Below are 15823 nucleotides of genomic sequence, written 5' to 3' on the forward strand. Positions count from 1 at the left end.
CATCAGGCAGGAATACTGGTAGGTATACCACAAGAGATTCTACCCGGTTAGTCTGCCAAGTGGCAGAATGCGGGGCTGCATCCAGCAGGTCAGGAAAAAAAGCCGTCTCTTGCCATCGCCACTCTTTTGACGGTGCAGTAGAAAATTAGGAACCCTCGATCCACCATCCTCTTAACAGGCAAGTAGAGAGGGATCGTCAGCATTCTTGCATCATCTGCTAAATAGTGGTGATTTAAAGGCGGGTGCTCGGATGCCAAAAAGAGTGCCTCTGTACATCCACAGAGTTCAGGTCCCCGGGTGGACAGGGCAGGATGTCTGGCGTTAGGCCTGGATGCAGAAGAGGATACATGGAGGCGACACTCCATGTGCTCGTCTGTTGATGGTGTGGTGAGATCGGTGCCCTTTAAAGGACCAGTCGCCCTTAAAAATCAAACCAGGCATGGCATCCCACGTAGAGGCTTCTGTCCAGTGAATCGCTCGTCAATTTGGTTGATGATATAAATAGGCGAGTCCATCCTTTTCTGAAGCTCTGGCAAGTCCAGATCCAAGGCAATATCCGATCCTTATTCAGAGCCTTATTCTCAGCAAATCATTGGGGATAGAGATCAGGAAATGAAACTTCCATTTTCTAGATGCCTGTATGTTTCTGGACGCATGTACGTTTCTAGAATACTTGCGGCCCCTGCTAGCCGACGGCTCCCATGTAGGAGAGGGACCATGTACATCGGTCCTGTGAGCAATCCGAGCCACAGAGGGTTCATGGAGGGATTCAATCTCTTGGTCAGAGAAACCATTGATTGCGGTCAGTGACAAAGTCAACTGAGGGGAACTAGGTACTCTGGGATAAACTGGGATCAGCGGCAGAGGGCTCCTGAGCTCATTTAGGGTGACCAGCTTCGGATTGATCATGTGCTTTTAAGACCAGGGCATACTGGTCATGTGCCTTTAAGACCAGGGCATACTGGTCATGTGCCTTTAAGGCCAGGGCATACAGGCCAGGTACTTCCTTACCCGGGTACTGATGTAGAGTCATTGTGACCCTTTAATGCAAAAACCGTCGCCCCTGTGTGAACCGGCCAGGTGGACCAAGATGGCCACCGGGAGTTGCAGAGGTGGTAAAATCTCGCAGAGAGTGAGAAGCGCCAATTCGGGGGCGGAGCCACAGACACGAACATTTCTGCAGCCGGCAGGAGCGATACGAGCGGTAGAAGTGAGGGGGCGTTGTTGTGGCAGAGAAAAATGAGCGTTCCCATGCCAGGTGAGAAGCGACAGAAAAGCAGGTGGAGCCGCCTTATCGCACCATAGTGTGGGCACGGCTTCCAGGATGCGACCTACACATCGGCCAAAGCCGGGGTGCAAAATTTTTGCAGCCGGCCGGAGCGTTACCTCCAGGGAGGTGGGCCACAGGGAAGTGGCTGAGGCTGCCTGTCAGCATGTATCCCACTGCAGAGGCCCATCGCTGACTGGATCTACTCACCATCGGTGCGCTTCCCGGCATGGATGCCGCCGCCGATGACTGGGTTTCAGCACCGACGAAAGCGCGTGCACTCTACTGTTCTGCTGCAGGTCAGGTATTGCAGCGTGGAAGGTGTAAGCCTCAATCCACCATCCCTTTGTTAGGGAGGTGCAGAGGAACCATCCGCCTCCTTGTGCCATCCGCTTTCACAGTGGTGGGACAGTGGGGGCTACTCGGACGCCAAAGAGAGGGGCCTCTGCATATCCACGGAGTCCAGTCCCCGAGTGGACACGGCCAGTTGTCCAGCATTAGGCCTGGCTGGGGAAGAGGATATGTGGAGGCGACACTCCATGTGCTCATCCGTTCAGGGTGCGGGGAGATCGGTGCCCTTGAAGGAACCCGTCGCCCCTAAGAATCAGCCCAGGCTTGGCATTCCACATCACAGGAGAGTGTATGGAGACACTCTCCGTGCTCGCATGTTGATGGTTCGGGGAGATCGGAACCTTGAAAGGATCCGTCGCCCCATTCGTCCGTGGAAAAAATAAAATCTAAAATCAAAAATGTAAAAGGTAAAAATAAAATAAAGAGTTTTGGGTCTGAATAGCAGACCCGTCCATGCCTCCTACAGACACGAAGCAAGAACTTAATAATAAAAATTGTTTTACTGTCTTTGATACCTCTACCGCTCTGTTATGGATTTTTGGATATACCAATACTTTTGATGGGTTTTGAATCCACTTATTTCCACTCGCTCCATAACCTAGTGTGTCTTTATAGGTTTATATTTTTGCTTAGAGGTATGCCCTCTGCTGGCCAAGAGGGCATTTTTGGTTTAGGTGCACTAAGCAAGAACTGGTTAGCTGAGAGCCAGCAGGAGGGTGTATACTGCAGGGGAGGAGCGAACTTTCTTTGTATCACTTATGCTGGGTTCACACTGCGTTAGTGTGACCCATTTAACGGACTACGTTACACCGCGGCATAACACGGTGTAACGTAGTCCGTTAACGCCGCCATTACCTTCAATGGTGAACGCATCGCTAGCGCACGCCCACAATGGGCGTGCGCTAGCAATGTGCCGTCATTGAGTGACGGACCCTGGGACGCGGGTTGCAGCGTTTCCGAGTCCGTCACTGCTAGCGCAGATAGAGCATCTGCTAGCTCTTCCAGCGTTTCCGGGTCTGTCACTGCTAACGCACTGCTAGCGCAGGAGCTAGCAGATGCTCCATCTGCGCTAGCGCTGTGCAAACGTCAGTACTTGCGTTAGTGCAGTCCGTTTAACGGATGTGTTGAACGGACTGCACAACGCAAGTGTGAACCTAGCCTTAGTGTCAGCCTCCTAGTGGCAGCAGCATACCCCCACGGTCTGTGTCCCCCAATGAGGCGAAGGAGAAATATTACTTTATTAATAAGTTTTGAAATATTATAGATTTTACACTCCCAATTAAAAATGGGTGCCATGTCGCAGTTCGGTGTCCAGTAGGGCTTCCAATATAGTAAAGGTATAGAGATAACTGTCTCTATGCTCACCCTTCAAAATTCCCTTCCCTACCATGCTGTAAAGGTTACCACCCTAGGTAAAACTAAATTGGGGCCCCCGCTCACCACTGGCCAACCTAATGAACCCTATTTGACACCCTGCCACCAATAAAGTGCAAATAAACAGGTGAAAAACCACCACGAGATAAATAATGATTTAATACGTATATTGCACTCCGCTAAGGCCTAGGTACAAAAATATAATGTTAACTCCCTTCCTTTAATGATACTGTATAACTATATGAATAATAATAATGAATGATCATACAGCAGATCGACACAACTAACACTTAAACAATAACAAGTTCCATGCAAGGTACATTATTACATAGATCCTTGTGCAGGCGTGTACTATGGAGGACAGAGAATGAACTTCAATCCAATATTGCAGCCAGCGGGTAAGGAAAGGGTGAATCAAACACCCGAAAACCCCGCCTCTATGGCTGAAAATTGTTCCCTCCAAATTCAGGTGACAGAGTCCCTTTAATTTGCACGAACTGACAGGCAGCACTAAATGACTGCCGATTAGCCAAGTGTATGCTTATTGGTGGTCATTTAAAGGTCCGTTTTCCCTCAGCCAACCTGCAGCACGATACAACTACCGATCGGTAAACTTAAGGTACCGTCACATTTAGCGAAGCTGCAGCGATATAGACAACGAGCCGATCGCTGCAGCGTCGCTGTTTAGGTCGCTAGGAGACGTCAAACGGCAACAGCTGAGCGATGCAGGAGCGATCCAGTGATGTACTTATCGTTCTCACTGGTTGTTCGCTCCATTGAAAACCATTGCAGGCATCGTTGCTTTTGCTGTCAAACATGACGAATCACGCCGACTAGACGACCAAATAAAGTTCTGGACTTCTAGCTACGACCAGCGATAACACAGCAGGATCCTGATCGCTGCTGCGTGTCAAACACAACGAGATCGCTATCCAGGACGCTGCAACGTCACGGATCGCTGTCGTTCTCGTTGGAAAGTTGTTCGGTGTGAAGGTACCTTTACAGATTGACAGTCGTTAGAATGGCTCTTTACAGAAATGTCTAGACCAAAGTAAACAAGCAACCTACAGCACATCGCGCAGTGCACATAGGCTGCCTTGGTTCTCGGAAACAAGTCCTGGTGACACAGAATGATGCCCTGCTGCAAAGAACAATGATTTTTCTTACAGATCAGATCTATTTAATGTTACTGATCTGTAAAAGATTGCACAGCGCACACGGGCTGCCATTGTATTCAGAAGCTCGAGTCTTGTTTGCAAAAGACAATGCACCACCGAGAACGATGATCTTGTATGCTGCACATATGAACATTTCATCTGACGAACAAACGTTTTACTGTAGATTCGGACCACTCACTCATGCATTTAACGGCACAGCAATCCCTAATATGCATGCGTATATACAGTATCTCATCAACACGATAGTGTACAAGGCGACCATCTGGGATTTTTCAAACTGTTAGTGAACTTTAATAAACAAAGTGTCTCAATGAAAAAAAATAAATAAATGATAATACGCACCTTTAAATGTAATATCTAAGCCACTAAACTCTAATTCAACTCCTTGAAGAGCTTCTCCTAAGGTTTCGTGATAGTGGCTAATACTTTTCTTTTTTCCAACACAGAATGGCAGCGAGAAATATTTGTATGTCTCTTGCCTGTTGTGGTACGGTCCCACCGTGTTCATCCATAACACCACCTCCTCTTTATCATTATACTGCGGGGAGAGAAAAAAAAGAAATGATTAAGCATTTTTTTTTTTTTTTTTTTTTACATAATACACATCCTGACCATTCGAAAGAAAAACAGGAAATTATTCACTTTCAGATATATCCTATTATTCACAAGAGTGGACACCGTAAGAACACATCTACAGAAATGCTGATATTTAGGCATATGTTCTTCTATTCTAGTTATTCTTTACTTTACAAGGCCCTCATGTAAACCTTTAATGATTTTATTGTCTGAAAGGGAGTTTCCATCTACCTCCACCTTTCTGTTGCCCTATAAAGCCAAGATGGGGGAAGAGAGAGGGAAGACGATTACCGTAAATGGGAAGGTGAACTTAAACGTTTGGCCACACCATGGGTGAACTGAGCGTCTGTACTTGGTTTGAAAAGTAATTTTCTGATGACCGAGACCCTTTAAAAAGTGTTTTCTGAGACTTTACGTTCCCCATTGGGGACCTGACTCTCCGGATGTCAGACTGAGACGTGACAGCGGCAGATGAGTCGGAGAGTCAGGAGTGAGATGGTCATCGCAGCCGAATACCCTACATTGCTTATCAGGTACATTTGGTATTTTATGTACCAGGCACCGAAGCTCTGTCCCAGTTACTACTACCACAAGTGACAACAGCTGATCAGTAGGGCGTGATGAGTGTGGTGACAATGGGACACTGATGGCCTAGTCCACAGATAGGTCATCAATACCAAAATAGTGGAAACTCACGTTTTTTTGCAGAAGGAAAAAAAAAAGACGAGATCTGGTTAAAAGGAGATAATCTATAGAAACTTCTAAGAGGTGCAGAAGTGCAGAAGTGCTTCAAAACCCAGTGGAAAGAAGCGTTAAAAATAAATACGGTAACTAACTGCTCTTCTTGCTTATACCAAGGTATCAAATTCTGTCACCACTATATTATGAGGAAATGACAACTGAGAATCTTCATGCATCAATGAAGCCGGGCACCAAGCCCAAACTGTATGCAAAATGATACAATTGCTGTAAAATCATCCTCAGCCAACTCAGAAATAGTCAGACATTGCAGAACATTTTTCATACTTTGTGAACTTGCATGAGTGAGAACACACTACAGTATTATGGAAACTATGCAGAAATAGACCTAGAAGCAACAGTACCCATCAATTACATCTACTATATAATTGTCTAAGGGTCACTTCCGTCTGTCTGTCCTTCTGTCACGGTTATTCATTCGCTGATTGGTCTCGGCAGCTGCCTGTCATGGCTGCCGCGACCAATCAGCGACTGGCAGTCCGATTAGTCCCTTCCCTACTCCCCTGCACTCACTGCCCGGCGTCCGCTCCATAATCCCCTCCACTCACACAGGGTTAATGGCAGCGGTAATGGCCCGCGGTGTAACGCACTCCGTTACCGCTGCTATTAACCCTGTGTGTCCCCAACTATTTACTATTGATGCTGCCTATGCAGCATCAATAGTAAAAATATGTCATGTTAAAAATAATTTAAAAAAACCTGCTATACTCCCCATCCGCCGCCTTTCCCGCTCCTCGGGACGCTCCCGGGATCGCTCCATTGCAAGCGGCACTTCCGGTCCCGTCCCAGGGCTGGTGTGCGACAAGGACCTGCCGTGACGTCACGGTCATGTGACCACGACGTCATCACAGGTCCTGTTCATACCAGCCCTGAGACCGGAAGTTGACGCTTGCAATGGAGCGATCCCGGGAGCGTCCCAAGGAGCGGGAAAGGCGGCGGATGGTGAGTATAGCAGGACTTCAACGGGCCTTCGGAAGGTGAGTATATATATATATATATATATATATATATATATATTTTTTTTTTTAAGTCTCTATACTACATGGCTCTGTGCTCTATACTTCGGCACTGTGCAATATACTACGTGGCTGGGCAATATACTACGTGGCTGGGCAATATACTACGTGCCTGGGCAATATACTACGTGCCTGGGCAATATACTACGTGCCTGGGCAATATACTACGTGCCTGGGCAATATACTACGAGGACATACATATTCTAGAATACCCGATGCGTTAGAATCGGGCCACCATCTAGTTTAGTATAAAAACCAATAGGGGCAACATTCACCTGTTCCTCAGGACGATTTGCTGCCAATAAAAAGATTAAAGCCAGATTAGAAATCATAGCATCCGACAGAGGAGCATTGAGTGCACCCAGGAGCGCTTGTTCTCCGATTATTGACTCATTTAAAAAAGCCTTTGACTATCGGGACTCATCCCAACTAGAGACATCCAGCTATCATTATATTCATAGTGTTCCAGTAGCAATGGAGGAAAGGAACAGCCCCATACACAGTTCTAAGAAACGTGGAATACAAGGATTTACTAGAATAGGTGTCAGGAGAGCAGAAAGGTCCTCTTCACACTGGAAGTGGTGATGACCTTCATACTAGATACAAAGAGCATTCAGGAGGAAGAGGCGAGTTGGGCAAGTCATGCGCTCGCTAGCTATGGACAATGGTCTGATTGTAGGCCTTCCTAAAAAACAAATTCTTGATTTTGCTGGAAATGTTCCTACATGCTGCATTAATGTCATTTATCTCCAGTCCACAAAGTACACAATACCTGCGTCATCGCTTGGGACTCCAACCAGTGAAATCCCCGCCGATCACTGTGCTGGCAAGTCCCTTGCTCACCCTTCCAGTACGATCACAAGGATTCTGCATTGCTCCCGAGCCCATGCTTTTTTATCCATGAAATAAAGACTTCTACTTTTTGGTAACGGTGAGTGCCTTCCTTTTTTCTTTTACTGTCCTGATTGCAAATTAGCCTGCTGCTGCAACTACAATTTCACATTTTTTCTTGATGTTATTTTTTGGGCCAAAACATGGCCAGATACCATAAAGAGATCCAAAGTACACAACTTATAATTAGTGATGATGAGTGAGAGTGCTTGGGAAAGGAGTTATCGGAGCACATTCGTGGGTTAACAGTACTTTCGGCATGATCGATTACCATGTTTGAGCTGCCGTGGCTGCAGGATTCGACACCCCAACACATGCAGGGATTGACTATTAAGGCTCACTCCCATTTGCAACTAAATGCAACCCAATTAAAAAAAAAAAAATAATTGGATTGCATTTGTACTAGTTAAACCTCTTAAGCCCCGAGGGTGGTTTGCACGTTAATGACCAGGCCAATTTTTACAATTCTGACCACTGTCCCTTTATGAAGTTTTAACTCTGGAACGCTTCAACGGATCCTGATGATTCTGACATGGTTTTCTCGTGACATATTGGGCTTCATGTTAGTGGTAAAATTTCTTTGATATTACCTGCGTTTGTGAAAAAAACGGAAATTTGTAGAACATTTTGAAAACTTCGCAATTTTCCAACTTTGAATTTTTATGCCTTTAAATCACAGAGATATGTCACACAAAATAATTAATAAGCAACATTTCCCACATGTCTACTTTACATCAGCACAATTTTGGAACCAAAATTTTTTTTTGTTAGGGAGTTATAAGGGTTAAAAGTTGACCAGCAATTTCTCATTTTTACAACACCATTTTTTTTTTAGGGACCACATCACATTTGAAGTCTGACACCGTTCTAAAAACTGCACCCCCCCCCCCAAGGTGCTCAACACCACAGTCAAGAAGATTATTAACCATTCAGATGGTTCACAGGAATTTTTGGAATGTTAAAAAAAAAAAATGAACATTTAACTTTTTTTTTCACAAAAAATTTACTTCAGCTCCAATTTGTTTTATTTTACAAAGGGTCACAGGAGAAAATGAACCCCAAAAGTTGTTGTACAATTTGTCCTGAGTACACCGATACCCCATATGTGGGGGTAAACCAGTGTTTGGGCACCTGACAGAGCTCGGAAGGGAAAAAGCACCGTTTGACTTTTCAATGCAAAATTGACTGGAATTGAGATGGGACACAATGTTGCGTTTCGAGAGCCCCTGATGTGCCTTAACAGTGGAAACCCCCAACAAGTGACACCATTTTGGAAAGTAGACACCCTAAGGAACTTATCTAGATGTGTAGTAAGCATTTTGACCCACCAAGTGCTTCACAGAAGTTTTTAATGTAGAGCCGTAAAAATAAAAAATCATATTTTTCACAAAAATGATCTTTTCGCCCCCAATTCTTTATTTTCCCAAGGGTACCAGAAGAAATTGGACCCCAAAATCTGTTGTGCAATTTGTCCTGAGTATACCGATGCCCCACATGTGGGGGTAAACCACTGTTTGGGTGCACGGCAGAGCTCGGAAGGGAAGGAGCGCCGTTTGACTTTTCAATGCAAAATTGACTGGAATTGAGATGGGACGCCATGTTGCGTTTGGAGAGCCCCTGATGTGCCTAAACATTGAAACCCCCCACAAGTGACACCAGTTTGGAAAGTAGACCCCCTAAGGAACTTATCTAGATGTGTTGTGAGAGCTTTAAACCCCCAAGTGTTTCACTACAGTTTATAACGCAGAGCCGTGAAAATAATTTTTTTTTTTCCACAAAAATTATTTTTTAGTCCTTAGTTTTGTATTTTCCCAAGGGTAACAGGAGAAATAGGACCCCAAAAGTTGTTGTCAAATTTGTCCTGAGTACGCGGATACCCTATATGTGGAGGGGAACCACCGTTTGGGCGCATGGCAGAGCTCGGAAGGGAAGGAGTGCCATTTGGAATGCAGACTTAGATGGATTGGTCTGCAGGCGTCACATTGCATTTGCAGAGCCCCTAATGTACCTACACAGTAGAAACCCCACACAAGTGACCCCATATTGGAAACTAGACCCCCCAAGTAACTTATCTAGATGTGTTGTGAGAACTTTGAACCCCCAAGTGTTTAACTACAGATTTCACGGAGAGCCGTGAAAATAAAAAATCTTTTTATTTTCCCAAGGGTAACAAGAGAAATTTGATGCCAAAAGTTGTTGTCCAATTTGTCCTGAGTACGCTGATACCCCTTATGTTGGGGTAAACCCCTGTTTGGGCACACGGGAGAGCTCGGAAGGGAAGGAACACTGTTTTACTTTTTCAACGCAGAATTGGCTGGAATTGAGATCAGAAGCCATGTCGCGTTTGGAGAGCCCTGATGTGCCTAAACAGCGGAAACCCCCAATTGTAACTGAAACCCTAATCCAAACACATCTTTAACCCTAATCCCAACCCTAACCACACCCCTAACTCCAACACACGCCCAACCCTAACTTTAGCCCCAACCCTAAGGCTACTTTCACACTTTCATCGGTACGGGCCCGTCGCAATGCGTCAGGCCGACGGACATTGTGAAATAACTGCAAGACGTGGGCAGCGGATGCAGTTTTTCAACGCATCCGCTGCCCATTCTGCAGTCCGGGGAGGAGGGGGCGGAGTGTTGGCCGCGCATGCACGATCGAAAATGGCGGACACGTCGCACAAAAAAACATTTTTTGTGCGTCGCGTCCACCAAAACACGACGGATCCGTCGCACGACGGATGCGACGTGTGCCCATCCGTCGCGATCTGTCGCTAATACAAGTGTATGGGCAAAAAACGCATCCTGCAAGCACATTTGCAGGATCCGTTTTTTGCCCATAATGACGGATTGCGACGGAGGACAAAAGACAGAAGTGTGAAAGTAGCCTAACTAATGGGAAAACGGAAATACATTTTTTTAATTTTATTTTTCCCTAACTAAGGGGGTGATGGGGGGGGGGGGGTTGATTTACTTTTATAGCTTTTTTTGCAGATTTTTTTGATTGGCAGCTGTCACACACTAAAAGACGTTTTTTATTGCAAAAAAAATATTTTTTGCGTTACCACATTTTGAGATCTATAATTTTTCCATATTTTGATCCACAGAGTCATGTGAGGTCTTGTTTTTTGTGGGACGAGTTGACATTTTTATCCGTAACATTTTCGGGCACGTGACATTTTTTTGATCGCTTTTTATTTCGATTTTTGTGAGGCAGAATGACCAAAAACTAGCTATTCATGAATTTCTTTTGGAGGAGGCGTTTATACCGTTCCGCGTTTGGTAAACTTAATAAAGCAGTTTTATTCTTCGGGTCAGTACGATTACAGCGATACCTCATTTACATCTTTTTTTATGTTTTCGCACTTTTATACGATAAAAACTATTTTATAGGAAAATAATTATTTTTGCATCGCTTTATTCTGAGGACTATAACTTTTTTTAATTTTTTCGCTGATGCTGTATGGTGGCTCGTTTTTTTGCAGGACAAGATTACGTTTTCAGCGGTACCATGGTTATTTATATCCGTCTTTTTAATCGCGTGTTATTTCACTTTTTCGGCGGTATGATAATAAAGTGTTGTTTTTTTTGCCTTTTTTTCCGGTGTTCACTGAAGGGGTTAACTAGTGGGACAGTTACAGACGCAGCTATACTAAATGTGTACTTTTATTGTTTTTTATTTAGATAAAGAAATTTATTTATAGGAACAATATTTTTTTTTTCTTTATTTAGGAATTTATGTTTTTTTTTTATTACACACATCTAAATATTTTTTTTTTACTTTATTACATTGCCCGGGGGGGGGGGGGGGGGGGTAATCACTATATAGTGACAGATCGCTGATCTGACACTTTGCAGAGCACTGTGTCAGATCAGCTATCTGACATGCAGGTCTCCAGGCTTACAGGCGCCGGCTCTGAGCAGACGCTTGTAAGCCACCTCCCTGCAGGACCCGGAAGTAGCCCCGCGGCCATTTTGGATCCAGGGCCTGCAGGGAGGAAACGCTCGGTACAAGGTGAGCACATCGCCTTGTACCGAGGGTCACAGGGAAGCCCGCAGGGAGCCCCCCTCCCTACGCGATGCTTCCCTATGCCCCCGGAACGCTGAGATCATGTTTGATCTCAGTGTGACGGGAGTTAATGTGCCGGGGGCTGTCCGTGACCGCTCCTGTCACATAGTGCCGGATGTCAGCCGCGATAGTCAGCTGACACCCGGCCGCACTCCTTCCCCCCCCCCCCCCTGTGAGCGTGGCCAATTGCATATGACGTACTATCCTGTCACTGGGAATTAAGTCCCAGGTCACCTCGATGGGATAGTACGTCATATGGGATTAAGGGGTTAATCATATGCTTGTATTCTCAATGGAGTTTTTTTTCCTGCTCCGATCATATGGAAAAAAAAAAACAAAAACCAGCATACTGCAATTGCATGTGGAATTTGTATTGCATGCACCCATGTAAGTCTATGGGTGTGTGAAATATCGCAATGCATTCAGATATCACCCAAATGCGGTGCGATTCCCTCAGACGACGGCAGCAGAGGAGATGGAGAAAGTAATTTCTCCATCTCCTCCACAGCTGTGCGAGAAGATCAGAGCACAGAAAACTGGCATTTGGATCATGTTCGCAGCAGTGCTGGAGCCGAGTGTCATTATCATTGGATGTGATACGCTACTGTCTCTCCCAGGGCTGTGAAGGCTGAGTCTATGTCCATTTTGGCGGAGTAGGTATAAAATGGACAGACTCCTAAAACCGAAACATTGGGTACATTAGTACAATGCTGTAAAGGTTTCCATAAAAATATGGGAAAGTTATGAAATTTGTTCCTAATCTAAGGATCTCGGCTTTTAGAGGAGATGAATCTGTGCTGCACTTTATGTACAAGCCTAGTAATAAAGCTCCTCTACAGATCAGAGCAAAAAGGAACTGATCCACTTACTGAATATTCACAATTTATTAAAGTTTGTGTTCTAAAGTTGTATTCCAATAAATAGATTTTATGTTCTACCTCAATAGCTTGATTGTTGTATCATAATGGTGATTAAAAGTAAATGTATCACAAACACGAGCCATTTATGGGGAGTGAGAAATTGAGGAGTGGAGGTTTGGCTTACCAACTCCACAGCCCTGGTGTCTCCGGCCTAAAGGTACCGTCACACTAAGCGACGCTGCAGCGATACCGACAACGATGTCGATCGCTGCAGCATCGCTGTTTGGTCGCTGGAGAGCTGTCACAGACAGCTCTCCAGCGACCAACGATCCCGAAGTCCCCGGGTAACCAGGGTAAACATCGGGTTACTAAGCACAGGGCCGCGCTTAGTAACCCGATGTTTACCCTGGTTACCGTTGTAAATGTAAAAAAAAACAAACACTACATACTTATATTCCCGGTGTCTTGTCAGGTCCCTCGCCTTCAGCTTCCAGCACTGACTGAGCGCCGGCCGTAAAGTACAGCGGTGACGTCACCGCTGTGCTGTGCTTTACGGCTGGCCGGCGCTCACCAGTCAGTGCGGGAAGCTGAAGGCGGGGGACATGACCAGACACCGGGAATGTAAGTATGTAGTGTTTGTTTTTTTACATTTACAATGGTAACCAGGTTAAACATCGGGTTACTAAGCGCAGCCCTGCGCTTAGTAACCCGATGTTTACCCTGGTTGCCAGTGACAACATCGCTGAATCGGCGTCACACATGCCGATTCAGCGATGTCAGCGGGAGACCCAGCGACAAAATAAAGTGCTCAGCAGGGGCCTGATCCTTGGTCGCTGTCACACAGACCGATTTAGTTAACGATATCGTTGCTACATCACAAAAAGCAACGATATCGTTCAGTGTGACGGTACCTTAAGGCTTGGGCTGTTGTCAGCCACGGCGACTTGAAAGATAGTACTCAAGCACACTGAAGATACTCTATTCTCTAAAGAGCATGTTGGTTCATTACTGCTTAGAATTTATGTTGGTTTGAGAATTTGTTCCAAGGTTTGGCAATGATTTTTTTTTCTAGAGTTTTCCCTATTAGTTTCTCTAACAAAGAAATTCAAAAATGACCCTGAATAAACCCTTTAAGACATGTCGAATTTAGGCCACTAGGATAGCATTTCTATTTATTTTTTTCAATGTCACATTCCAGAAGCCACAATATTTATTTTTTTCTGTCAACATAGCTTATTTTTTTTGCAGGATGAATTGGACTTATCAGTGGCACTATGCTGAGGTACATAACTTATTACCAAGCTTTTGTTAGCTCTTTATGGAGAAAAACAAAATAAAAACCAGCAGTACGATCAATGTATCCAATAGCATATACTCATTTGAAAAAATTCGCCTGGTTCTCCCCAAATCAAGAGAAGATTCAAGAAAGCCGGCACCAATGGTATGAATACCAAAATAAGATTAGAATATAAATCTTTGAATTAATCATCAAGTCTGCTTGTGCTTCCGTATATATATTTTTACATGTTTCAGTTTATCCACTTAGGAAAATAAAATAAAAGGTTATTTCTCAACAGGACTACACTAATACCCTCCCCTTCAGCCCTTGTTTATCTCCCCTTTTTTCCCCCTTCCCTTTCCCTCCTCTCTTCCCTATAAACCTGTACCCCTTATAGAAAATGAATGTTGAACTTTTTAAGTATTTCTGTTATTATACTTGTGGCAACATTGTTAATAAAGAGTTTAATTCATGTGAACAGTGTTGCCTTTACTATGTGTGCTAGTATGATTACAGTGATACCAAGTGTAATTTTACGGCATACACTGCATAAGGCCCAAGTAATTAAGAGGCACAAATGGTATCCTTGGAGGGACTGAAATTTGTGCAAAAACGCCAGTGTCAAAGGGTGCCAGTGTCAAAGGGTTTTTTGCAACCTCAGAGGTGTGGCAAGAACACCTTGATGAATTGGGATCCACTAAATGAAAATAAATCATTTAGTTTTATGTTGCCACATTCAGAGTCCCATAATTTTTGGGAGCTGTGTGAGGGTTTATTTTTTGCTTCACAAAATGAAGCTTTCAGCTATACCATTTTCTGGCCTATATGACCTTTTGTTCCCTTTTTATTTTAGGTGGAATGTACCAAACACTTCATTATTCACCATTTTCTTTTTTTGAAGCTGGATAAGAAAAAAAAAAACAACAGAAATTCCATTGTTATTTTTTTGCATTCATTCTTATGTCGTTAACTGTGCAGGGCAAATAATGGCATGATTTTATTGTATGGGATGATACACAATTTATGTAATCAATATTTTTTTATTACTGAAAATATATATTTTTTGCTGAGCTGCATGAGGGCTTGTTTTTTGAATAATGAACAGTAATCTTTAATTCAATCATTTTGGATATGTCAAACCTCGATCACTTTTTATTCATTTTTTTTCCCTGAAGATTAGCGCAAAACCAGCACTTTCTTTTTATTATTTGCCAAGTTCATCATGTGGGTTATACAAGGACACAGACTACACATAGTCATGGATGCAGTAATACAAAATTTATGACATGGTTACAATGCATTTATTTTTTCCAGATTAATCCATTTACATTGGGAAGACTGGCATTATGGGTGAAGGTTTTATTTTATTTTTTTTCTTTAACACAATACTTACTACTCCCCTAAATGGACTTGACCATGCAGAAAAATGATCCCATGGGTAACACGCTGCTCATGAATGTATTACAGGTACTATCCTGTGCGTTCCATAGGTAGCCTATCAGACTGCACATAGAATAGGCTGTATGTGGCCTGACAATGGCCTCTGCTTCTTATAGACAGCCCGCAATTGCTGTGTAATGGTGCTGATGTCCCTACAGACAGTGGTGTGAGAGGCTAAACTGTTAGGAACGCCATGAATGCCTCTAGCAGAAGCAAGGCTGGGTACATCATTCAGGCTCCTGCAGCTGATTGTACCTGTACGTCCATCCTACCTGCCACGGAGCACAACGTCACCCGCGATCATGATGGATATGTACTTCAGATACATTAGAAAGTTAAAAATATTAAGACCTAACTATTGAAACCCTTCACGCTTTGCACAAGTTTAAAATCGCGCAAATTAAGAATAATAAAACTCCTGTGTGAAGGAGGCCTAAAGCTTCTCGTGCTGCAGCGGCCTCGGGTTACTCATCGCAGCGTTCGCTAGGCCGGGACGATTACTTCCAACAACCATGAAAGCTTCCTTTGCCGAGGAATATCTGAAAGTCAAACTAATCCCAATCAAATGAGATAAAACGCTTGAAGCTTCCATTGCTGCGCCAGTAAGGCTGAGTACCAGCTGGAAACCTTTCTTTCTAGCTTGAGGCAGTTTAGAGAAACGCAGGTATGATATGGGAATATCTAGGAGTATCACAGCCCTCTTACCTGGGCAAGTCAATGATTTCCTGACCAGCAATGTTTTTCTCTCCTGCTATGCGCAATTA

At 44.2% G+C, this 15823-nt stretch overlaps 1 protein-coding gene across 1 annotated transcript in view; it reads right to left on the reverse strand.

Moving 5' to 3' along the window:
• Positions 1-15823, reverse strand: part of TM9SF3 (transmembrane 9 superfamily member 3) — a 77479-nt gene that overhangs the window by 37874 nt on the left and 23782 nt on the right. The window contains exon 2 of the mRNA XM_069753377.1: positions 4513-4708. Coding sequence (XP_069609478.1) covers positions 4513-4708 — 196 coding nt within the window. The remainder of the gene's footprint in view (positions 1-4512; positions 4709-15823) is intronic.

Source organism: Ranitomeya imitator, chromosome 2 (genome assembly GCF_032444005.1).
Source record: "Ranitomeya imitator isolate aRanImi1 chromosome 2, aRanImi1.pri, whole genome shotgun sequence".
In the NCBI taxonomy this organism is placed as follows: domain Eukaryota; kingdom Metazoa; phylum Chordata; class Amphibia; order Anura; family Dendrobatidae; genus Ranitomeya; species Ranitomeya imitator.